Raw genomic sequence first — 25626 nt, forward strand, 5'->3', positions numbered from 1 at the left:
CAAAAGTGTAGGTAGGTTAAAATATTTTTACCCAGTGAAATATAACTCTCATGAGATAATCAAATCATCTCTAAATTAGATGAACAAAGGCCTATTCTATTATACAACAAGTCCAAATTGCTATTTTTTTTTTTCCTTCTCAGTAAATGACCGAAATTCAAATCAGACTAATTGGTTTTGTTGTAAAAACCAGTGAGAACCGGCCATGATATTGCCCCAGTGTTGTTGGTCCATTCAAGTCTGTCATCAATGCAAATCCCACAGGCACTTGTAAGAAACCCTCATTAGTATGAAATGGGGCAGTCTACAAGAAGGGCCGAAGACTATGTTACTGCTTGAGAAGTGTGTAGAAAGATGCTTCACATTCTCAAAAAGCTCATCAGGAAAATTTGTGCTTTCATGTCATTCACTCATACCGATGTAAACAGACTTTAAATCATTCATGCTTGGAAAACAAAGACATAACACTGTCCCTTTTCAATGAGAGCAAGCCAAATATACCATTCATTTTACTGCTGTCTGCGTGGACACGAAACCTTAAGCAGCTTAGCTGTGTGCTTAGCGCTGGGTGGTTGTTTGGGGAAGTATGATAGGCGTACAAGCTATTCCTGCAAAGGATTCTGGAAAATGAAGATCTCTTTCCCACTCATCCGTCTCCGTATTATAAACTTGCACAATACTTGTGACGTTATTTAGGTGCCAGTTGTATCCTCCAACTATATAGATCTTTTTATCCAGCAAGCAGCAGCCAGCCTCCGACTGACCAGCGCGCATCGGACTGACCGTTGTCCATTGATCGGTCTCTGGAATGTAATACTCTACAGCTAGAACATCAAAGCAGCGGTCAACATGGTCCATTCGGCCACCGAGAGCATAAATACGACTGTTTACGCTGATCATAGCATGCAGAACTCTCGGCTCGTTCATGGGACACTTGAAATCCCACTGATCCAAGGCTGGATCATAGCAATGAAGAGTCTTCTTATCCTCCACAGACACCCCATAACCTCCGGAGATGTAGAGTTTCTCTCCACACGTAGCTCCGGCATGACCCCAGATTCTCCTCTTCAGGGAATCCACATAAGTCCACTCGTTTTTCCTTGGACAATAGCACTCCACAGAGGACAAGCTGCCAGACCGGTTGCGTCCCCCTGTAGCATAAAGTTGCCCTTGCAGTGTGTTGAGCTGAAACTGAATGCGGCTCTCCTGCATGGGTTGGATTCGAAGCCACTGGTTCAGATGGGGGTCATAGCGAAAACAGATGTCAACTGCGCCCTCTCCACTGCGATACTGCAAATGCTGGCCACCCACGACGTACACAAAATTGTCGAGGACCGACACGCATGCGTGGCTGCATCCCATCTCCATTTCGGTCAACTCTTTGAACTGTCGCACCGTGATGTCAGGCAGGTAGTAAACTTTGCTGCTCACAGTGCGGTCGTTGTCGGTGTAGGGTGTTCCACCGAAAGTAATTAGCGACGTGACGTCTGAGCGAATGGAAGTTCGAGGCGACTGCATTTCGTGCTGTCGGAACGGAAGGATCTGATAATTAAAGGCCTCTAGGAGAAAGTGTCGACACTGCACATCCTCGACCATGATGTCGACAGTTTGGACACTGTCCACAAGCTCAGACGATCGCATTAGCGGGAAGCGCACGTGGCAGAGCACTTCGCTGGCCGCAGCTCGTCTGGATGCATCATGCTGCAGCCAGCGGATCGCGGCACGGAACAAGTCGATCTCACTACAGTTCTTCAACTTGTTGCTCTGAAGGAAGAAAACCAGTCGTTCCATTGGAATGTGAAGAAAGTCGTCCTCCTGAGCTATCTGCAGGAAGTGACGGAACGTATATGCATCGACTGACTGTTTAAGGGATGAGAGGCTGAATGTGGTGGCCATCTGGCCAATGTTTAGACAAGTCTCAACACTCATGGCTGATTTCAGGAACTCCTCACAAAGCTCCACCACAGGCACCATCTGCAGGAAGACAGCTGCACCAAGAACATCCTGAATGCAGTCCAAGTCCAAAGTGACCTCAGAACTATAGGCAAAATCAATAATGTGCTTCAGTCCTCTAGCTGAAAGACCTTTTAGCTCTATGGTGTTTTGGTTTGACTCCTTCATTCCTCCAGTAAACATGGCTCTGTATGGATCAAGAAGAAAAAGATTTTACACCTCTGTTCAAATTGTGAAGAAAGAATGACTTAAGCTAACCCCAAAGTGCAAAAGTGACTGCTTACATTTTTTTTTTTTTTAGGAGTCTTAGTTCTGGGGTCTCATTTATAAAGCGTGCGTACGCACAAAACGGGGCTGGAAACGTGCGTACGCCAGTTCCCACGCAAAGGTTGTGATCTATAAAAACAAACTTGACGGGAGAATGTGCGCACCTTTAAGCAAACTTTGAGCCGTGCGTACGCACATTCTGGAGACAAAAGTGATGTGCTACTTTCGATCACTTTTCCAGTGACACGCTGTTTTAATGACAGCGAGGAGCGCTGGGAGCACAATAATTCCTCTTTAAACTAAACTGCAGATGTTATGACAAAATATTTTTTCGAGAATGACGATCAGTGATGCACACTTAACTTCGATATTATGGAAGACACTGCTGGATTCGGTGGTCGAACGGTCCGTTGTCCAGTTTGAATAGGTCCAATAATATCTTACTGTACAACCACAGCTGCAGGAGGTGTTGATGTCGTGTGTAGGATCTTCAAACAATTACCATTTGAAGGATATAATTTGAGGAAAACGGTAAGATTTGCATGTTTTCTTTTTAAAATCCTTTGTCAGTGACGCGCCGTTTCGGACAATTGTATTTACACTGCAATAAATAAGTAGTCCGATCTGTTTCCACTAAAAATAGCCTATAAAATTCCTAAAAGATATGTTCACCTCATCAGCAAAACTGCATAAATTTGATTTGAATTGTTTAAAACTATTCAAATACTCTAAATATATGTACAGTATATATTCTAAAACCTTTATCTGAAGTATTTTATACAATTTTGTTTTTATGGATATTTTGATATATTTATTCTAAAACATAAGGAGGATATTGGATGATCTTTATCAATATAATGTGTGGCACAAATTGCATTTATAGTCCATATCTAATATTTTCCAATGTCTTGTACCTTTGACGGTGTTAACCGTGGTGTCACGTGGATGGGAATATGTATGGAAATGATATGCAGATGAGGTTATGCATAGTAAAACTAGGCGTCGTAAGCTCCATATATGGTGATTTCGGGGAGGAGACAGGGTGGAGATGCACGTACACACAATCTTCCGCTGACTGGGATTTATAAAGGGATTTGTGTGCAGGTTCTGGCGTACGCATGGTTTTATAAATCTGATTTTTTTTGTGCGTACGCAGAATCTAGCTTTTGTGCGTACGTACAATTTTAGTAGGGAACCTACGCACAGTTTTATAAATGAGACCCCTGGAAATATTTTTTTCCCATTCATTTTCTAAGTAGGCATTAAAAATAATAAAAACCATAATTCAATTTCTAAGCCTCGAACCAAAACAACATAATAAACTTGACTAAGGATATGTTCTTCCATTTGCATGTTCAAGATGTCTCAGTGCTTTTTGTTTTTAAAGGGTGGGTTTAAAATCTATGTGAAAGGATGTGAAGTTCTCACACACTATAGTGCATCAATGAGTTATCGGTGTCTCTTATTCATAAGACTGTAAGGCCTTCTCTATGAGAAGTTGGTGTCTTGTTTTTCATGACAGCATGCAGTGCTTTTCTATAACAATTCAAACTGAGATCCTGTACAATAGTTGAGAGACGCATTGTTTGTTTCCGTGATGTAAGTGTTTGAAGGTGTTGTAAGGCTTTCCTCTTGGGCATCGTTTTTAATGATTGCATTTTTGAGTGGCATGCCTTTTCTTCCATAAATAGCGTCTACAACACAAATGCAATCTATCCACAGTGTAATTGGTCTTTAGAGCTCTGAGTATAACTCATAAAACAGCTCATATTTGTAAATAAAGGTTGCAAAATAACAGTATTTTTATATTTTCAATGGAGAAGTAATGAAAATGGCAGTGCATTCATTAAGCTAAAACAGGATATGTGTGTATTTGTGTGTACTGTGGGCTTGTAGCATGTATAATATATTTGTTCAGTTTGTTGCATGCAATGGGGAATTACAGCGTGTGGGTCCCTTTGATGCTTTTAACTCAATGAGAGTAAAATGAAACTGACTGGTTCAGAAGCCACTGTTGTGTTGTCTTCCCTCTTCCCTTCTGCACTCCAGTGTACAGAAAAAACATTTTTTCAAACCTTTTGAGAACTTAGCAGTGCTGATATAGGGGGTTTCATGACCGATTGAGCACATTTACATATGTATGGAGTCAAATTAATGCCTTAAAGTTTTGCACACACACAAAAAAAAAAAAAAAAGAATTGAGCAATAAAAAAATGTTTTGCAAACAAAAATAAAGAATTGCAAAGGAAAAATAAAGTATTGAGCAGAAAAAATAAGTTTTGCAAACAAAAATAATAAATTGCAAAATAAACCTAAACCTCAAACCTACTAAATCATTTGCAACGCTCATTTTATTCATAAAGAGAACCGCACAGAAAAGTGCAGCGCAAAGGAAAACCGGTATCGTGAGCGCACGCTTGACTGAAACGCAGAATAAAATGAGCGTTGCAAATGATTTAGTAGGTTTGAGCATGAAAAATATGTGGATTACAGCTGTCATTGATTTTTGTAATTGATTATATGTTTATTTTTGCACTACTTTATTTTATTTTGCAATTTATTATTTTTGTTTGCAAAACTTATTTTTTCTGCTCAATACTTTATTTTTCCTTTGCAATTCTTTATTTTTGTTTGCAAAACATTTTTTTTATTGCTCAATTCTTTTTTTTTTGTTTTGTTTTGCAAAACTTTATTTTTGTGCAAAACTTTAAGGCATTAATTTGACTCCATACATATGGACAAGCATATTTAGCTTTACACATTTCCAAAAAAATCAAAACAACACTGATCATCCTGCCCAAAAATGTACATTCCCTGGCTCTTAATATAGTCTGTTAAAGTGTGAAAAGATGAATTTCAAAATCATAGCCACTGTGGACAGGGGTCAAATATGAAAAAGAAACTGGACAACCAATGAATGTGCAGGACCAGGACAATTTTCTGAAGAACAGGAGACAGTTTAACAGCTTAGGACAAAAAAAGGAACTTGAAAATTGAAATCTTTGATCATCTAGGTAAAAACACACTGTATTAAAGAGAACACCATGTATTAAGCCCTGCTGCTATTTTTTACCACAACACTGCTCGGAATATAATATACGATGCCAAATTTCAGTCAATGGGCCACAAGAGAAGAGATGCAAGACTTCACTGCTTTAGTGATAAGAGGAGAAAAGAATGGGAAGTTGTGAAGAAAAATTCCTAAAGAACTGCGTCTTTGTTCTCTCCACTTCAGCCCTGATGCCTTTGATACTTTTTCATCTGTATGTTTTGGTGCAACGGTAATCTAGTAATGCATACAAGTCTTAATACCTGCAGGGTTTCTTTTAAAACCCGATCAGCCTTTTCAATTTGAGCCCAAAATTAGTGAGGATGAAAACATGGCTATTCGAACTGTTGTATGATTGATGTGTAAAAATCGTCTGATATGTCACCTGAATGCATTACACACAGTTAAACATGCTGAGAAGATGCTATGTTTTATGCTATCACAGATATCCTGTGCATTTGCACACACAAGCTTTGAGGCAGTCCGTCTCAGTCGTCATGTGTTATAGGCTGCCCTCGTCAGTCTCCACGACAGATGCGGCATTTACTCTTATATCCATCGCCAGCTGTAAGCTCTTTCAGCTGTCGTCTACTAAAAGCGTCAAAGGCATCAGGTCTAAAGTGAACAAAGATGCAGATCTTTAGGAAGTTTTATTCGTCCACATTCTTCACAACTTCCCATTCTCCTCTTATCGCTAGTAAAGCAGTGAAGACTTGCATCGCTTCTCTTATGGCTCATCGACTCAAAATTACAACCAAAAGCTGCACAATGTGGCATCGTATATTATAATCTGAGTTGTGTTGCGGTAAAAATAGCAACAGGGCAGCGTCAGTAGCTCACCGAGTGCAACCATTTGACGTCATCGATTTCACCATGTCAATCTGAGCACAAGTCCGATGATGAAACATTAGAAGAAATAGTTATTTAACCCAAGCCTCCATCACAAGAACAACTTGAGTTTCTCAGTGATACACAACTCAGTTTGAGGTACATTGTGAGATTATGTAATTCCTCACTATCATGCAGCATTAACAAGTGCATGTCCATCAACAAACCGATGTGTATATTTCTAATTTAATGCGGTGCACATGTGTTAACTTTATCATTAACTGTATCAATAATGGATGCACCACGTTAGCCCAGAACTAACGTGAATGACTGATTTAACACTCAAGTTTGTAAAACAAATCTTGCTCCATCCTTTATCATTACTCAAAGAAGTAAGAACGATGTCACAATCTGTATTAATGGACAGTGGGCCCACAGCTGATCAGCAGTATTTCAGTAAGACAGCGAGTTACCCGGTTAGCCAGAGACAATATAGCTAAAACACAAAACTAAGTATTTTGAACACTCGGTACAAAATGCATCAATAATTAATCACACGTACAGTTTGTGATTCTGAGGAGCAAGTTGGTCCAAGTAAAGCAGGTACTGTCCCATTTTTAAATCACTGATTTTTCACAGCCTCACACTTTGGAAGTGAAAATAAACCAAATTTCCTTTCACAGCGCAGAAGTTTTCGTGGGATGTCCATGCAGAACGTAGGCAGGCATTATGCAAATGTATTAACTTGTTATGCGTGAACACCACGAAATGGGATTCAAACTTAAAATTAAAAACGACTTGTTTAAGCGGTTCAGAGTCAACTCTTTCTTTTGAGAGATGATAACTTTATTTATGATGCACATTCAGCTTTAAAACTTTGCGGTCTGTTTACATTCAAATACAGCTACATTACAAACTGCATGAAAGGTCATTTTCAAAAATCCATAATAGGAGCACTTTAATAAAATGTAAAAAAAACTTAAGTATTTACGTAAGTATTCATACCCTTCTCTGAGACATTTAAAATTTAGCTCAGAAGCCTTTCAGTTTTGCTGGATCATCTTTGGGATGTTTCGACACTTTGATTTAAATTGTGGCAAATTCAATTAAATAGACATGACTTGGAAAAAGCACACTAATGTCAATTAGAAGACTTATTAGAAAAAAAAAGAAAAAAAAAAACCTTAAAGGTGCCCTAGAATCAAAAATTGAATTTACCTCGGCATAGTTGAATAACAAGAGTTCAGTACATGGAAATGACATACAGTCTCAAACACCATTGTTTCCTCCTTCTTATATAAATCTCATTTGTTTAAAAGACCTCCGAAGAACAGGCGAATCTCAACATAACACCGACTGTTACGTAACAGTCGGGATCATTAATATGTACGCCCCCAATATTTGCATATGCCAGCCCATGTTCAAGGCATTAGACAAGGGCAGCCAGTATTAACGTCTGGATCTGTGCACAGCTGAATCATCAGACTAGGTAAGCAAGCAAGAACAATAGAGAAAAATGGCAGATGGAACGATAATAATCCATGATATCATGATATTTTTAGTGATATTTGTGAATTGTCTTTCTAAATGTTTCGTTAGCATGTTGTTAATGTACTGTTAAATGTGGTTAAAGAGACAAGACTGTCGTTATTTTCATTTTTTAAACACTTGCAGTCTGTATAATTCATAAACACAACTTCATTCTTTATAAATCTCTCCAACAGTGTGTAATGTTAGCTTTAGCCACAGAGCACTATCAAACTCATTCAGAATCAAATGTAAACATCCAAATAAATACTATACTTACGCGATTAGACGATGCATGAGGAACACTTTGTAAAGATCCATTTTGAGGGTTATATTAGCTGTGTGAACTTTGTTTATGCTGTTTAAGGCAAGCGCGAGCTCTTGGGGCGTGGAGCACAAGAATTTAAAGGGGCAGTAGCCTGAATCGGCGCATTTATAATGATGCCCCAAAATAGGCAGTTAAAAAAAATTAATAAAAAAAAATCTTGAGCTGAAACTTCACAGACACATTCAGGGGACACCTTAGACTTATATTACATCTTTTAGAAACATGTTCTTCGGCACCTTTAAGTACTCTCAGACTGTGAGAAACAAGATTCTCTGGTCTGATGAACCTTAGCTCCAAATGGATGAGTGGAAACCAGGCACCACTCATCACCTGCACAAAACCATCCAGTATTAAACAGTACAGCACAGTGATGGCAGCATCATGCTGTGGGGGTGTTCAGCAGCCAGGACTAAAGGACTTATCAGAACAGAAGGAAAGCTCAATGCAGCAAAATATTGAGATATCTGGTCCAGAGCACTCAGAACCTCGGACTGGGCATAAGATACACCTTTAAACAGGACAACGATCCTAGGGACACAGCAAAGAAAATACAAGTGCAGCTTATGAACAACTCTGTGAATGTCCTTGAGTGGACTTGTCTTGAACCCAATCAAACACCTCTGGAGAAACCTAAAAATGGCTGTTCACCGACGGTGCAAAAGCTCTGTCAACCTGACATAAACTCCCAAAATGTCACATCATACCAAAAAGACTTGAGGCTGTTAAGGTCCTTTAAATAATTACTGCGTTAAGGGTATGAATACATATGCAATTCAATTATTTCAGTTTTTGCGTTTTAATAAATTTGCAAAGTTGAACATAATAGCAGGGGGATGTTGATATTTTTTCCTATGCAACTGCATTAGCAAATCACAACAGAAGGGCCAGAATGAGGGCTAAAAATGTAATCATTTTCGTGAATATGACTGTTTTTTTGTGTGTGTGTGTAAAAAAAAAAAAAAAAAAAAAAAAAACTTTAAAAACATCAAGTAAATTTCAAGGAACATATGAAATGCATGTTATGACCCCATTAACACTGACAAAATCAAGGAAAGTCTATATTTGCAGTAGCCAAGTCATTTCATTGGGTCATCAATAAGAACAAGGATTAACCTTGTAACTAATTTTATTAATCTCTTCATTTACAGCTCAGTTTGCTGGTGCTAACAAACAGTGTATATCTCACCTGAAGTAGTCACTGCAGGAGGCCAAAACCGCTTTGTGAACCTCAAAGCGCTCGTTGTCAATGGCCAGAACCACATCCAGCAACTGACCTTGATCACGCAACGCAGACAACCCCCTCAGGAGAGTGTTGCTGTGGCTGGGGGCCGAGAAAGTACAACGGAGCGTGCTATTCTTGTTGTTAGCCATGCTGGAAAAAGAGAGAATCAGTTTACGAGGAATCGTATCTCTCACCACTCCCTGATCATTGTCTCTGGATACACAGTCCATAGAACTTCAGAATGAAGCTTGAGGAGTTTGATGTATCCTGACGCTCCACCAACTGGTCTCAGTTTCTAAACTGGTGCATCAACATGATCCCTGTAATGGCACTTACTTTTAAATTATTCAACAGAATGGATAAAGAACCTATTTGAATAAAGAAACCATAGGCCTTGAAAAAACCAAGCAACAAGCAGTCGTTTGACCCAAACAATTAGTGCGTTTGATGACAGTGTATGTTCAAAAGCTAAACAATAAAATTAAAGTCATGCATTGTCATTGTTCCTAACTTTTATGATCCCACATGACAATGTTTTAACATTTTATTTTTTCACTCATACTCTTTCTGTTTTGACTCTCTGGTGGTGAATGGCGAATCGCACACATGCTGATCTATACCATCACTGTAGTCCAGGGGCCGGTTTCACTATCTGGACGTGAATAAAAAGGCTATGCCCAGAAAATTATGTAAAAATATCATTGGAAACGCAGTCGATTATGACTTAAAGGGTTAGTTCACCCAAAAATGAAAATAATGTCATTTATTACTCTCCCTCATGTCGTTCCACACCCGTAAGATCTTTGTTAAACTTCAAAACACAAATTAAGATATTTTGATTAAATCCGATGGCTCAGTGAGGCCTCTGGAGACAGCAATGCTGAAAATGTCAAGATCCATAAAGGTACTAAAAACATATTTAAATCAGTTCATGTGAGTACTTAAGATAATTTGATTAAATCAAGTTTTAATCAAGTTTCGTCTGCTCACCAAGGCTTAATTTATTTAATTAAAAATACAGTAAAAACAGTAATATTGTGAAAAATTATTACAATTTAAAATAACTGTTTTCTATTTGAATATATTTGACAAAGTAATTTATTCCTGTGATGCAAAGCTGAATTTTCAGCATCGTTACTCCAGTCTTCAGTGTCACATGATCCTTCAGAAATCATTCTAATATGCTGATTTGCTGCTCAAGAAATATTTGTTATTATTATCAATGTTGAAAACAGTTGTGTACTTTTTTTTTTTTTCAGGATTCTTTGATGAATAGAAAGTTCAAAAGAACAGCATTTATCTGAAATACAAAGCTTCTGTAGCATTATACACTACCGTTCAAAAGTTTGGGGTCAGTAAGATTTTTTATTTTTATTTTTTGAGAAGAATTTAAAGAAATTAATATTTTTTTCAGCAAGGATGCATTAAATCAATCAAAAGTGGCAGTAAAGACATTTAAAATGTAACAAAAGATTAGATTTCAGATAAATTCTGTTCTTTTGAACTTTCTATTCACCAAATAATCCTGAAAAAAAATATTGTACACAAATATTTTGTATAATTGTACACATTAAATGTTTCTTGAGCAGCAAATTGACATATTAGAATGTTTTCTGAAGGATCATGTGACACTGAAGACTGGAGTAATGATGCTGAAAACTCAGCTTTGCCACACATTTTAAAATATATTCACATAGAAAACAGTTATTTTAAATTGTAATAATATTTCACAATATTACTGTTTTTACTGTATTTTTAATTAAATAAATGTAGCCTTGGTGAGCAGACGAAACTTCTTTTAAAAACATAAAAAATCTTACCGATCCCAAACTTTTGAGTGGTAGTGTGTATACACACATTTTGTGTGTGCAAAGGTCTTACGTGTGTAGAACGACATGAGGGCGAGTAATAAATGACATTATTGGGTGAACTAACCCTTTAAAAGGTGCAGTAAGTGATTTCTGAGAAATGCTGTTGAAAATTGAAATCAACACCTGAACACATTTTGTGAATATGTGTTAGATGTCTGTTCTGTGTGTGCTGAAAAAAATGTGTTTGTACATAATCCTGGCTGTGTAAATAAAAGAACAAAACAAAACAAAAACGGAGATGTTAGTCGTTGCCTGTGTTGTATAACATGTTCATTATTTTGGGGGTGGAACAATGAAAGGAGGGGTGTGTTTCTTTTGGGTATGGGTGTGTATCAAATATCAACAAAGTTTCTCAGAAATCGCTTACTGTAACTTTAAGGGCTTCAACCCAAAGCCTGGGCCTTTATTGCGACTTGCCCTGTCGTGCTTTGACAGATGCGTGTGCTGTTTAATGTTTTTGAGACATGTTTTCCTCAGAGCATAATTTATATTAAACGTTTATATCCTTATCTGTAAATGTCAGAAAGTCTCACGGATGTGCGTCAAACAGGAATGCAATAATTCTTACTAAAATTTACACTGCTCAAAAAAATTAAAGGAACACTTTGAAAACACATCAGATCTCAATGGGGAAAAATATAATGCTGGATATCTATACTGATGTAGACTGAGTAATGCGTTATGAACGAAAGGATGCCACATCGTTTGATGGAAATGAAAAGATCAACCTACAGAGGACTGAATTCAAAGACACCCCAAAAATCAAAGTGAAAAAATGATGCAGCAGGCTAGTCCATTTTGCTGAAAGTTCATTGCAGCAACTCAAAATGGTCCTCAGTAGCTTGTATGGGCTGACAACCTTGGGGCATGCTCCTAATGAGACGACGGATGGTGTCCTGGGGTATTTCCTCCCAGATCTGGACCAGGGCATCACTGAGCTCCTGGACAGTCTGAGGTGCAACCTGTCCGATGGACCGAAACATAATATCCCAGAGTTGTTCTATTGGATTTAGGTCAGGCAGGCGTGGGAGCCATTCAGTGGTGTCGATTCCTTCATCCTCCAGGAACTGCCTGCATACTCTCGCCACATGAGGCCGGGCATTGTCATGCACCAGGAGGAACCCAGGACCCACTGCACCAGCGTAGGGTCTGACAATGGGTCCAAGGATTTCATCCCGATACCTAATGGCAGTCAGGGTGCCATTGTCTAGCCTGTAGAGGTCTGTGTGTCCCTCCATGGATATGCCTACCCAGAACTCCCCAGGCAGTGATGCCACCCCATCACAGGCAGCATAATGTTCTCCACGGCTTCTCCAGACCCCTTCATGTCTGTCACATGTGGTCAGGGTGAACCTGCTCTCATCTGTGAAAAGCACAGGGCGCCAGTGGTGGACCTGCCAATTCTGGTGTTCAATGGCAAATGCCAATCGAGCTCCACGGTGCCGGGCAGTGAGCACAGGGCCCACTGGAGGATGTCGGGTCCTCAGGCCACCCTCATGAAGTCTGTTTCTGATTGTTTGGTCAGAGACATTCACACCAGTGGCCTGCTGGAGGTCATTTTGTAGGGCTCTGGCAGTGCTCATCCTGTTCCTCCTTGCACAATGGAGCAGACACCGGTCCTGCTGATGGGTTAAGGACCTTCTACGGCCCTGTCCAGCTCTCCTAGAGTAACTGCCTGTCTCCTGTAATCTCCTCCATGATCTTGAGTCTGTGCTGAGAGACACAGCAAACCTTCTGGCAATGGCATGTATTGATGTGCCATCCTGGAGGAGTTGGACTGCCTGTGCAACCTCTGAGGCTCCAGGTATCGCCTCATGCTATCAGTAGTGACACTGACCCTAGCCAAATGCAAAACTAGTGAAAAACAGTAGGAAAGATGAGTAGGGAAAAAATGTCAGTGGCCTCCACCTTTCAAACCAATCTGTTTTGGAGGTCGTCTCATTGTTGCCCGTCTAGTGCACCTGTTGTTAATTTAATTAACACCAAAGCAGCTGAAACTGATTAACAACCCCTTCTGCTACTTAACTGACCAGATCAATATCCCAGGAGTTTAACTGACTATTCTCTGATTAAAAAGTGTTCCTTTAATTTTTTTGAGCTATGTACATTTTGCTGAAATACTTCTTGTTGGAAATTCTACATTTAACACAAATAATCGTATTTTCTACGTGAGCAGTAACAGTAAAGGGACTGTTGTTGGAGTATCCGATAAACGTAAAATCATTGTTCAGTCGAGTGAATGCGTGTGTTCCTCATACCGTGTACAAGTCGACAATTTGTGCTTTTGTCTCTGTTTATTATAATTTTTAATTTAGTCATTTTAACTTCTGCTTAAATGGTAAATAATCAGTTGATTTTTTGGTTTAAAATGCAATGTTTATATTTTAACCCTTATTTTTAAACCTCTTTTTTTTCCTTTTAAACACATAATGAATAACCTACATAGATACATTCACTATATTTGTTTTTATAGCCTTTACATTGCACATTGTTTGGAGGACAACATCAGGCATGATGTGAAATAGCATTTTTTTTTTTTTTTTTTGAAATAATGGTTTTAAAGGTCCCGTTTTTCGTGTTTTTTTGAAGCTTTGATTGTGTTTATAGTGTGCAATATAACATGTGTTCATGTTTCGCTTGTAAAAAAACACAGTATTTTTCACATAATTGACTTATCTGTATACCGCTGTTTCCACTGTCATAAAAACGGGCTGATGACTTCCTTGTTCTATGAAGTCCCTCCTTCAGAAATACGTAACGAGTTCTGATTGTGCCAGCGGTTCCTGTGTTGTGATTCGACAGCAGTTTAGCGCTCCTTGCCCGGAAAGGTCACGCCTCTTACCATAACGTGGAGATGCACGCGCTCAGTGTTATTGTAAACATGTCTTTAATTTTACCCTATCAATTTGAGCCGGAATCAGACCCGGTGATTGGACTGCGGGATGAAAATAACAGCGTTTCGACGACATGGCGACAAACACACTCTACAAATGCAACTCTTGTGTATTCCTGTGGGCGGAGGTTAGTCAAAAAACTGTTTTAGTGACGTCATTAAAGAAGGAAGTAGAGGGATGTAGTCCAAACTGGCCGTTCGATGTAGGCGACTTCTGTTAAATAAAATATCTCGCTTGGCATTGAACTTTGAGCTTTAAAATTTTACAGATTTTATTTATACTCTAACAACAACATTACACACTAACTAAAGTTTGAAACATGGGATCACGAAGAACGGGACCTTTAAATTAATTGTGGGATTTTTCATCTGATTAATCCATTAATCAAAGAAATAGTAAACAGATAATCAATTATCAAAATAATTGTTAGCTGCAGCCCTAGTTTTTGATATTTGCTAAAGATTACATTAAACAGTCTTAATAAATTATTAGCATTTTCAAAGATTAATCTTAAATGAGAATTAAGAGGCAATATAAATGTAAAAATAGGGGAAAAGAGCATGCACAATGACAACTTACAATTTATATCGAACTGATATCAACAAATGTGAAAAACCTATTGATATTACTCGATTACCATTATGGTAACAGTTACAATTAAAATGGAATTCCTACACAGCTGGTCATGTGATGTCAACATGGCTGCTCCTATGAGAGGGCGACCCACTCCGTGCAAACTTTTCTAGAAAAATTATGTCTGAATTCTTCATGTAATGTTGGGATAAATCATTGTAATGATATTTTTCAAAAGTGCTTTACGTATAAAACTTTGACAAAACATTACAGAGTGTACCTTTAATAATATTCCAAAATGCATAAATAAGGACTGCAGAATAAAACCAATTTTGTTTCTTTCCTAATATCATCACTTAACCCTGTTGAATTTTGGAGCCACATCTCCCTATGCATGCATCAAACGCATCGCATGCAACATTTGATGCTACATGCATGCCTACCTGCTTTGAGCTCGATTCACAGAGAACTCCACACCATCTGACTCCGCCATGCTCAGCGAGGATGAGGATGAGGAAGGTCATCGTGTGCAGAAGCCCAAATTACCGCTAACCATGCTCAATCTTAATAAGATAGGAAAAACAACACATGCCAATGACAAACAAACAAACAACCCATACTTATACTTACAGTTCATAGTGCATAGGCTTCTACGTGACATTGAGAACAATAGAAAGGAAAGTAATGATTTCTACCCCATTAATATTGCACGGCCTGCACACTTGGACAGTCCGGGTGGAGCTGAAGAGTTCAGCTCACCTGCACGCGCCTCTCACCCTCAGCTCGACCCCGCGGTTTCTGCTGCGCGCTCACGAGCACGCCACTCACAGGCTCCTTCGCATTACGTCTGCCACCCAAATGACACAACTAATCAGAATAAAGCACGTGAAATCATGTAAACATATTTTTTATGGGGGCAATAAGACATTCATACTTATCCTGGCGAGTTTGTTGCAATGTTTGTATCACACATATAGCCTCTCTTGCTATTTTCGCTGTCAAAAAGCGCAGTTCTCGACGTAAGGGGCGTGTTTATGCCTTTGCAACACGTCATCACGTGACGTCTAATTCACGCGGCCATCACAGATTCGCACGAGGAAGCCTGTTATCAACTTTTAAAGGGTATTTAAAGGCGCTCAGAGCAACATTAATAGAGTAGTTTATGTTTTGGACATTTCGTTTATAAATAACCCAGTGGAAAATGGCCACTTTTGAGTCTCTCGGACTGCACGAGTGGTTGATTCAGCAGTGTAAGCAGATGGGCATCAGCCGACCGACCCCTGTACAGGAGAAATGCATTCCTGCCATATTGGAGGGTAAATATGTATTTTTGATTTACATAATAACTCTAAAACAGATACAAATGACTAGATCAGGTTAATTAATAAGCTTTACATTTATCGTATTAATACTCGTGCACATGTATTCATGGATGGCAGAATTAAATAAACTTTGCCTTTTCTAAACAACAACAAAACCTTGAATAAAAAATGTTTAATATTTTGGTTTAATATTGTCTTAATATTTTTACTTAGCAAGTAATTGTGGAGGAAAGAAATGATATTTTTGCTTTTGACAATAGCTACATGATGATTAGACTATTATAACAAAAATAATAAAACGCACTGCGCATGACTGTTATTGTATTGTATGCCTTTATGTTTCTATTATTACATTTATACAAAGCTGTTTTTTTAATCAATGAGTTATTTGGCTGTTGTTAACTTTTGTGACCAGAATGACTTGTATTGTGATCATGTTTATGGTCAATCTCATTAATGAATTATATATGAATTTTATATGTGCTGGTTTTCAACAGCTGTTAAATATATGTTCTGATTATGGGATCAAATATGATGTGCAATATAATACAAAAAAGAGTACTGTCATGATGTGTAGAACAAAAAGAAATATGGATCTTAATTTTCCAGATTTTTATCTGGCAGGGCAAGTACTAAATATATGCAATAAAATAAAATATTTGGGACATATGATGTCCCAATGATGAAATAGGTGATGATGAGGATATGTACAGGCAGCGCCGTATGTTATATGCCCAAGCTAATATGTTGGTAAGAATTTTATATGTGTTCAGATCAGATTAAAGGTGCCCAAGAATGCTTTTTCACAAGATGTAATATAAGTCTAAGGTTGTCACCTGAATGTGTCTGTGAAGTTTCAGCTCAAAATACCCCATAGATTTTTTTAAATTAATTTTTTTAACTGCCTTTTTTTAACCTTTTGGGGCATCATTAACTATGCACTGATTTTTTTCAGCGCGCCGCCCCTTTAATTCGCGTGCTCCCTGCCACACGAGCTCTCGACTTATATTACAGCACGTTTACAAAGTTCACACAGCTAATATAACCCTCAAATGGATCTTTACAAGATGTTCGTTATGCATGCTGTATGCATGCTTTGAATTATGTGAGTAAAGTATTTATTTTGATGTTTATATTTGATTTTGAATGAGTTTGATAGTGCTCCATGGCTAACGGCTAATGCTACACTGTTGGAGAGATTTATAAAGAATGAAGTTGTGTTTATGAATTATACAGACTGCAAGTGTTTAATAATGAAAATAGTGACGGCTCTTGTCTCCGTGAATACAGTAAGAAACGATGGTAACTTTAACCACATTTAACAGTACATTAGCAACATGCTAATGAAACATTTAGATAGACAATTTACAAATATCACTAAAAATATCATGCTATCATGGATCATGTCAGTTATTATTGCTCCATCTGCCATTTTCGCTGTTGTCCTTGCTTACCTAGTCTGATGATTCAGCTGTGCACAGATCCAGACGTTACTGGCTGCCCTTGTCTAATGCCTTTCATAATGTTGGGAACATGGGCTGGCATATGCAAATATTGGGGCGTACACCCTGACTGTTACGTAACAGTCGGTGTTATGTTGAGATCCGCGTGTTTTCCGGAAGTCTTTTAAACAAATGAGATTTACATAAGAAAGAGAAAGCAATGGAGTTTGAAACTCAATGTATGTCTTTTCCATGTACTGAATCTTGTTATTCAACTATGCCGAGGTAAATTCAAATTTTGAATCAAGGGCACCTTTAAGATAAACCTTTTTAGAACATTTTGTACCTCTCTTTATACTGCTCCTTTATGGGTCAAGTTTAAAAAAGTAAGCTTCAGACTGCTTACAATGATTGTATGAGAATTCTCTTTAAAAAACCAAGGTGGAGCAGTGCAAGTAATCTGTTTTGTATGTCAAGAGTAAGAACTTTATGGCTTTAATGAGAAATTTGATGTATAAATGTATTTGTCGGCTGGATAATTCACAGAATGCTATTATTATGCTGTTGTCGAATCCTAGGCAAAGTGATCCGATATCAGTCATCTATGAGAAAATATTGGTGTAATTGTCTTTTTTAAAAAATTTGTTTGTATGTTGTATAAATGAATGATATATCAGTTGCATCTGCATCTGGATTTACGTTCATGCTTTTATGGACCACTACACATTAAAAAAAAAAAAATGCTTGCATGTATTGTGACTGGTGGAAATTTTTTTTTTTTTTTGCCTGTCATCAGGAGTCATATTGAACAAAAACCAAGTTTTGTTTTTATTATTATTATTATTATTATTTCTTGCTTAATCTGATTTCTGTCTTTCAAATAGGTCGGGATTGCATGGGCTGTGCAAAAACTGGAAGTGGAAAAACGGCAGCATTTGTTCTCCCAGTGCTGCAGAAGTTATCTGAGGACCCTTATGGTGTTTTCTGCTTGGTGTTAACACCCACCAGGTTTACTTTTTACTTTATGATTTTAATAGCCAGCACATTCAAATCTTTATATACAAATACTGTAGATTTCAAACAAATGACATAACTTTGGATGCATTTTGTCTGTTTTCTGTCCAGAGAGCTTGCTTACCAGATTGCAGAACAGTTCAAAGCATTAGGGAAGCCCCTAGGCTTAAAGGACTGCATCATTGTGGGAGGAATGGGTAAGATAATATTCAGAGCTCTACCTGGTCATCCTTTAGGGCTCATTTATTTACAGAGCAAAAACAGTGTAAAATGTTTATAGAAAACTGTAACACAGTGCATGATAGGTAATACCCAGAAAAAGTATAATAAGGACACATTAATTTTTATTTATCTTCCATTAGACATGGTCACTCAGGGTTTGGAGTTGTCGAAAAAGCCACATGTTGTTGTTGCTACTCCGGGACGACTTGCTGATCACATCCGAAGCTCCGACACAATTAACCTGAACAGAATCCAATTTCTAGTAAGATTCTGATATATGATATATTGTTTTATCTACTTGAATTTTAAAAGCTAGTCTGTTTTAACCCTTATGCGGTCTTCGTTTGGGAAGTACACTCAGGGTCTTCGGGGTCTCCACAGACCCCAGACAACAAAATGCAATTTTGTAACAAAATACTTGTTTGTTTTAAAACAAATGTAATTTTACTCTGTTTATTAATGTTTTTACTCCATGTTTGTACAGTTTTTGGAGGATTTATCATATTTTTTTTTAATTTATATAAATAAATTAAAAAATATATATTTTTTAAATATGTTTTTATACAAAAACAGCTTTTTATGTAAAATTCACTTTATAAAAGACACACATTTCTAAATTTCATTCATGGGGATAACATGGATAATTTGACATGGTTTAGTGTAAGATTTTTGCCCATCTTTTGGAAAATGCAGTTTTAAAAGTAAAAAAACTATCATTTTTACCAGTAGATGGCTGCAGAGCTCCACTATATGCTATGTGCTATTTGAATGACTGAAAGACATCTTTTCATAAGTTTTTTTCAGTTGGATTCATATCTAAATATTATGAAATCACCATTATAACAATAAAGGCTACTTTTTGTCAAAGTTTAGTATTTTTTTGTAATGAAAAAAAAAAAATAGTTTTTCAATATTGTTACATTATGATGAGACTCCACTGTGAAAATGGACAAAATTCATCCTCAAAATCAACATTTTGGAAAAATTATTTTTTTTCAGTACAAAAAATGCTAAACTTTGACAAAAAGTAATTTTTATTGTTATAATTGTGATTTCATAACATTTAGATATGAATCCAACAAAAAAAAAACTTATGAAAAGATGTCTTTCAGTTAGTCAAATAACATAGCAAATAGTGGAGCTCTGCAGCATCTACTGGTTTTTTTTTTACTTTTAAAACAGCATTTTCCAAAAGATGGGCACAAATCTTACACTAAACCATGTCAAATTATCCATGTTATCCCCATGAATGAAAGTTAGAAATGTGGGTCTTTTATAAAGTGAATTTTACATAATAAGCTGTTTTTGTAAAAATATTTTTTTATTTTTTTATTTATATAAATTTAAAAGATACGAGAAATCCTCCAAAAACTGCACAAATATGAAGTAAAAACATTAATAAACAGAGTAAAATTACATTTGTTTTTTAAAAAGCAGTTATTTTATAACAAAATTAAATTTTATTGCCTGGGGTCTGTGGAGACCCCGAAGACCCTGAGTGTACCTTTTTTTTTTGTTTTTTTGTTTTGTTTTTTACACTAACATAAAAACAAGCTATCACTCCGATATTTTTTTTTCTTTTTTTTTTTTCTTTGTAGATCTAGAAAGTGTTAACAACGGTACAAAGTTTCATGTCATTTGGACAAAGATAATTTTTTTTTTTATTTTTATTTGAGCAAACGTCGTTTGGGGTCTAAAAAGACCCCAAAGACCCTATAAGGGTTAAAGCAGTTTTCATGGAATTGTTGTGTGTTTTTCGGCAGATCCTGGATGAAGCTGACCGTCTTTTAGAGCAGGGCTGCACAGATTTCACTAAAGATCTAGAGGTCATTCTCAGTGCTGTGCCCGCAAAACGCCAGACGCTGCTGTTCAGTGCCACGCTGACGGACACGCTGCAGCAGCTGCAGAGCATCGCCATGAACAGGCCTTTCTTTTGGGAGCACAAATCAGAGTAAGTCATGCTCAAAAGTGTGTCAGGAGAATGTTTAGATATGTAAAGGAGAGAATAGGTGTGCCGCGCAGACTGATTGGTGTATGACGTTAAAGTGCTGCGAGAGTGTTTTGAGAGCAGATGGCTCCGTATGCTTTCAAATTGATCTTGCGGTACTGTGATGTCATATACCGATTAGTCTGCGCAGCGTCGCTTCAAGTCGAACACACCTATTAATATTGCTGCCTAGAACGAATTTGTTGTGCCAGCATTTTTGAGTGAAACCTGCTGGTGGACACTAACAAAGTGTTTTGACTTTATTACTGTACTTTTATTTTGGGAAACTTTTAATTTTACTTCTACATTTCTAAGAAAAACATTGTACTTTTTACCCCACTACATTTTATAAAAACAAGTCTTTATTTTGAAAAATATCATCACCCGCTCCAAATCGTGATAGTGGTGTTCGATTCGTGAACGAGCTGAATCTTTTAAATCGGTTTGCATATACCACTGATCGATCCATTCGTGAATTGGACCAATTGCATCTGTTCTCGAGTCAACAACTCACTGATTCAAATGATATGGTCAGAGCGAGTCTCAAGGTAACATTTAATTGAATTCACAAGTCTGACTCACAACAAGCCAAGAACGGGAGATCCTCGGAGTGTGTGCGACCGATGGCGCGGAAAGTAAATTTTAGGATTTACAAATAAATCATTTATAGGTCATGACTGTCAGTTGTTCCTGAACTAAATCTGCTGTAAAAGCGTGAGCTGTTTAAGTCCGTTATATGAACTCTTGAATGTGGACATTTGTGTATTACTGTCTGAACAGGGTAGATTTTAGGTAAAAACTAAACGTAATGTTAAAATGAATGCCCATGCATCTTCCCTGCTGCCGCAGCACTTTCAAATGATATAAAACTAGTATGTTAGTATTATACTTCTTTACGTTAACACATTTGTGATGTGTGTTGACAAATATAAACATACAATATAAAAACAGACATTTACACACATTTAGATTTTCCTAATTTTTATATACTATATGGTATATTTTTGTTATTTCCTTAATAAAACACTTAAGCAAATGCACAACATCCGAGGTGCAGGTCAAAGATAACAAATCTATATGAAGGAGATATAACTGCACACTCACTTGCAAATACATAGTACTTTAAAACTGCAAAATAAACATTCATCTGTCATTACTTTTTTCTTTTAATGCTAAAGTACTTTAAAAGTCAAGTACCTCTGTACCTTTACTCAATACATTTACTGAAGTAGTGTTTTTAAAGGGTTTTGTACTTTTAGTCAAGTACTTGATTTTTTTTTTTTTTTTACTTCATTGACCAACTTAGATCTCTTCCTATTGCACACTTCAAGTACTTTAGTTGACAGACATCCTGCTCCTATGTTTGCTGTGCTGCAAAGTTCAATCTGTAAAAAAAAAAAATTGCACAAATATCCATGCTATTATGGCTGTGATTATGCTGTAGGCAATCACAGCATGCTGATATACAGCCATATCACACGGCTACGAATATGATATTGTGTTTATACAACAGTTCGACGGCACAAGTGTGTAAATAAATAACACAACAACAACGGAGTGTCTTTAAAAACCCTCTTTTGTGAGGAACTACTACTTTTTGCCACAAATTCAAATCTCAAGTTGACAGTTTAACAGTCGAGCCCAAGCCTCCGTTAGTAATTCTAAAATGTCACTTTAGAACTAGTAATGAAGGACCGTTGAGTCGCTTCATTGAATCTCAATGTAATATGAAGAGTATTATAATTGTCCTCTGAGGAAAGTGATATCTTTGTCTTTTTCCTTTTAACATTTAAGACATTCCCATGGCAGCGCTATTCAATGCATTTGTCAGTTGCATCTCATAAGATGTACAATGTCCTTGTTTTCTTGTGTCAGTCCATTTCAATATAAAAGTCTTTGCGGCTGACTGACTCACTCATAAAGACAGTCTTTGCTGCTATCCCAAGGCTATTAATGTAACTTTCATAAGAAGTAAAATAGTAAATAAACACAAGCAAACCGCTCAGCCAAATGAAAAACAAAACAAAAAACAGCACTCTAGTTAGTACAAGATTTAATTTCAATGTAAATATAAAGTTATGAAACTTAATATAGCCCCTAAGCCAAATCCATTGTCTCTGGAACAAAAAATATATTAATAAGACCAAAGATTGCCCGCTTGATATACCCAAAATGAATTATACCTCATGTTTAAACATTTTCTACATAAGAGCCAGTGGCAAATTCCCGAAGCACTGGCCGAGATGAAGCTGTTCTCTGCGGGTACATGAGCGCTGAACGGTTGCTGACGTCCTAGAGCTCGCATCTCCAAATGCATCTAAACAAATTTTCAAATAGGATATCTGAGGTCTATATTCTATACTATATTCTCACCTTAAAAAAAACTGTTTTGTTACAAAATAACAGTAGTATCTGTAAAAATATGGTGGGTTTGCTAGTCTGCCATGACACTCGCTGTGAGAATGCTGACAGCAGAATGATTCAAACGGTGAAATATCGCATGGCTGGAAAGACGTCTCAGCCAATCAGATTCAAGAACCAGAGAGAACTGTTGTGTATACATATTCAGTTCAGTTCATATACAGTATATGAATTGAATTGAATTGAACATAATATAATATATATAACTTGTTACTGTCATGTTTGTTTGTGTGTGTGTGTGTGTGTGTGTGTATATAATATAATAATATAATATAATATAATATAATATAATATAATTGCTAAAATTACTTGGGATGTTAAAATATGTCTTCAAAACAAAGAGTGAGACTTCGTTTGTGGCCAGGTTATGCTCTTATGTATGCAGTTACATCATCATCTGGTTCTGAAGTCAGTGGGAATGTGGGCTGATTCAGAGACGTTCATAGACACACACCAACACTATTTTGGTGGAAAACGGTTATTCTAGACATTTAAAACTGTTCTGACAAAGGCCTGATATTATTTTTATTTGACATTTACTCTCTCTCTCAGGGTGCGGACGGTAGAAGAACTGGATCAGAGGTTCATCCTCACTCCTGAGAAAGTCAAAGATGCTTACTTGGTCCATCTTATCCAAAAGTTCCAGGATGAACATGATGATTGGTCTATCATAATATTCACTAACACATGCAAGTAAGTTTTCAGTTCCTGAAAAAAAAGATTACAGGGTTTATCAGTGGTGCTTGTTAATATTCGGCAATATTACCAATGTGCACTGAAACTATTGGATGAGAGATCAACTTAGCTGGATAATGACATCACGGTTTTCTGCAGAGCTACTTTGTAGCTGAATTGAACTTATTTCATAATTGATTTTACAGTTATTGAACAGAAACAAATCAATACTGAACTGATTTCAACTGATTAGTGTCTGTTTCCTATTCTCCTTTTAGAGCTGCTTTACAGCACAATTGAATTCTGTTTGCATCATTGAATGATTATTTTCCTGCTATCACTGTAAAGCAGCTTTGAAACAATCTGTATTGTATAAAGCATCATATAAATAAAGGTGACCTGAATTAAGACAAATCCCTACTGTAAGTATTCAACTTATAGTCATAACCAGACTGCATCTTCAGTGATGCTTCAAAATGGGCATCTTGTTGAGGAGCTTTTCTAAGCAATTGTACTTAACGTTTTACCTGGTGGACAAATCCCGTAGACTTGCCATATGAAGGAAACTGAGTAATGTCTAGGGTGCTCTTTTGAATTGGGCTACTGATGAACCACCCGAACACCCAAATAACCTCCTAGAAAAATTCTAGCAATTGCCCAGATTGCCCTAGCATTATGTTAGCAAGTTTGCACAGGCAAGCACCCCTCACATTTTCAAAAGAAAATGTTAAAATCTATTATTTAATAATAATAATAATAATAATGATAATGATGATAATAATAAGAATGATTTGATGATGATGATATTATGTGATGTTGTGGTGTAAATGTTCCAGGAACTGTCAGATACTCACAATGATGCTGCGTGAATTCAATTTCCCAACCATCTCTCTGCACTCAATGATGAAGCAGGTAAGTCACACGTTATGTATTTAAAATTGATTTCCACTCAGTGCCTAATGTCTGCTAATGGTTTTTATTTTATTCCCCTTTCAGAGACAGCGTTTTGCCAACCTTGCAAAGTTCAAGTCCAACGTCTTTAAAATTCTCATAGCCACAGATGTTGCTTCCAGGTACAGAGCAAACGTTTCTCAGCACACCTCACCATTGCTCGTAATGTCTTTTGCATTTTCTAATTTATTCAGATTTCTTGTGTTTTTATGTGTTTCTTCTGTTCTTATCTGAAGGGGTTTAGATATTCCTACAGTGCAAGTTGTTATTAATCACAACACACCAGGTTTACCAAAAATCTACATCCACAGAGTGGGACGAACCGCTCGAGCTGGTGAGTTTAGAGCTCTGTTAACACAATTGAATGTCAACTCGCAGTTAAATTTTTGTCATCTTGTAAATTAGCCGTTGTTATTTTTTTCTGGTTTAACCAATAAGGGTTAAATATTAACCTAGTACCCCTAATTAATGTTAGGGATAATATTCAAATTCTATACTGTGTTTCTGTAAAATATATTAAACCTATAAAACATTAAAGACTAAAATCAGTCATTTTAAAGATCATACCAGCATTAAAATATACAATATAATTAAACATTTTCTATAAAAGAATCATATAGAAGCACTGTTGCCAACTGCTTTCAATTGAAAGTAGCTAAAACTGGTTTCACTAGATGACATCATAATGGCAAATTCATTGATCTACAGGTGCTGGTCATATAATTAGAATATCATCAAAAAGTTGATTTATTTCACTAATTCCATTCAAAAAGTGAAACTTGTATATTATATTCATTCATTACACACAGACTGATATATTTCAAATGTTTATTTCTTTTAATTTTGATGATTATAACTGACAAATAAGGAAAATCCTAAATTCAGTATCTCAGAAAATTAGAATATTGTGAAAAGGTTCAATATTGAAGACACCTGGAGCCACACTCTAATCAGCTGATTAACTCAAAACACCTGCAAAGGCCTTTAAATGGTCTCTCAGTCTAGTTCTGTAGGCTACACAATCATGGGGAAGACTGCTGACTTGACAGTTGTCCAAAAGACGACCATTGACACCTTGCA

At 36.9% G+C, this 25626-nt stretch overlaps 2 protein-coding genes across 3 annotated transcripts in view; one reads left to right on the forward strand and one right to left on the reverse strand.

The window, feature by feature from the left end:
- Positions 1-15583, reverse strand: klhl26 (kelch-like family member 26). 2 transcript variants are annotated; one of them, XM_048172297.1, is made up of 5 exons: positions 15447-15583; positions 15272-15359; positions 14956-15075; positions 9139-9324; positions 1-2140 (listed from the first exon to the last, which is right to left on the reverse strand). In XM_048172297.1, exons 3-5 carry the CDS (start codon positions 15003-15005, stop codon positions 559-561), a joined length of 1818 nt encoding a protein of 605 aa, XP_048028254.1. In that variant the 5' UTR covers positions 15006-15075; positions 15272-15359; positions 15447-15583; the 3' UTR covers positions 1-558. The 2 variants fall into 2 exon arrangements, with proteins under 2 accessions (XP_048028254.1, XP_048028253.1); XM_048172296.1 differs by having other exon boundaries at positions 15208-15359.
- Positions 15561-25626, forward strand: part of ddx49 (DEAD (Asp-Glu-Ala-Asp) box polypeptide 49) — a 14937-nt gene continuing 4871 nt past the window's right edge. Inside the window, exons 1-9 of the mRNA XM_048172298.1 lie at positions 15561-15828; positions 18161-18284; positions 18402-18487; positions 18653-18774; positions 20276-20463; positions 23473-23613; positions 24432-24507; positions 24592-24668; positions 24783-24880. Of these exons, the coding sequence (XP_048028255.1) occupies positions 15714-15828; positions 18161-18284; positions 18402-18487; positions 18653-18774; positions 20276-20463; positions 23473-23613; positions 24432-24507; positions 24592-24668; positions 24783-24880 (1027 nt within the window). The 5' untranslated portion in view covers positions 15561-15713. The remainder of the gene's footprint in view (positions 15829-18160; positions 18285-18401; positions 18488-18652; positions 18775-20275; positions 20464-23472; positions 23614-24431; positions 24508-24591; positions 24669-24782; positions 24881-25626) is intronic.

Source organism: Megalobrama amblycephala, linkage group LG21, assembly GCF_018812025.1.
Source record: "Megalobrama amblycephala isolate DHTTF-2021 linkage group LG21, ASM1881202v1, whole genome shotgun sequence".
NCBI classification, from domain to species: domain Eukaryota; kingdom Metazoa; phylum Chordata; class Actinopteri; order Cypriniformes; family Xenocyprididae; genus Megalobrama; species Megalobrama amblycephala.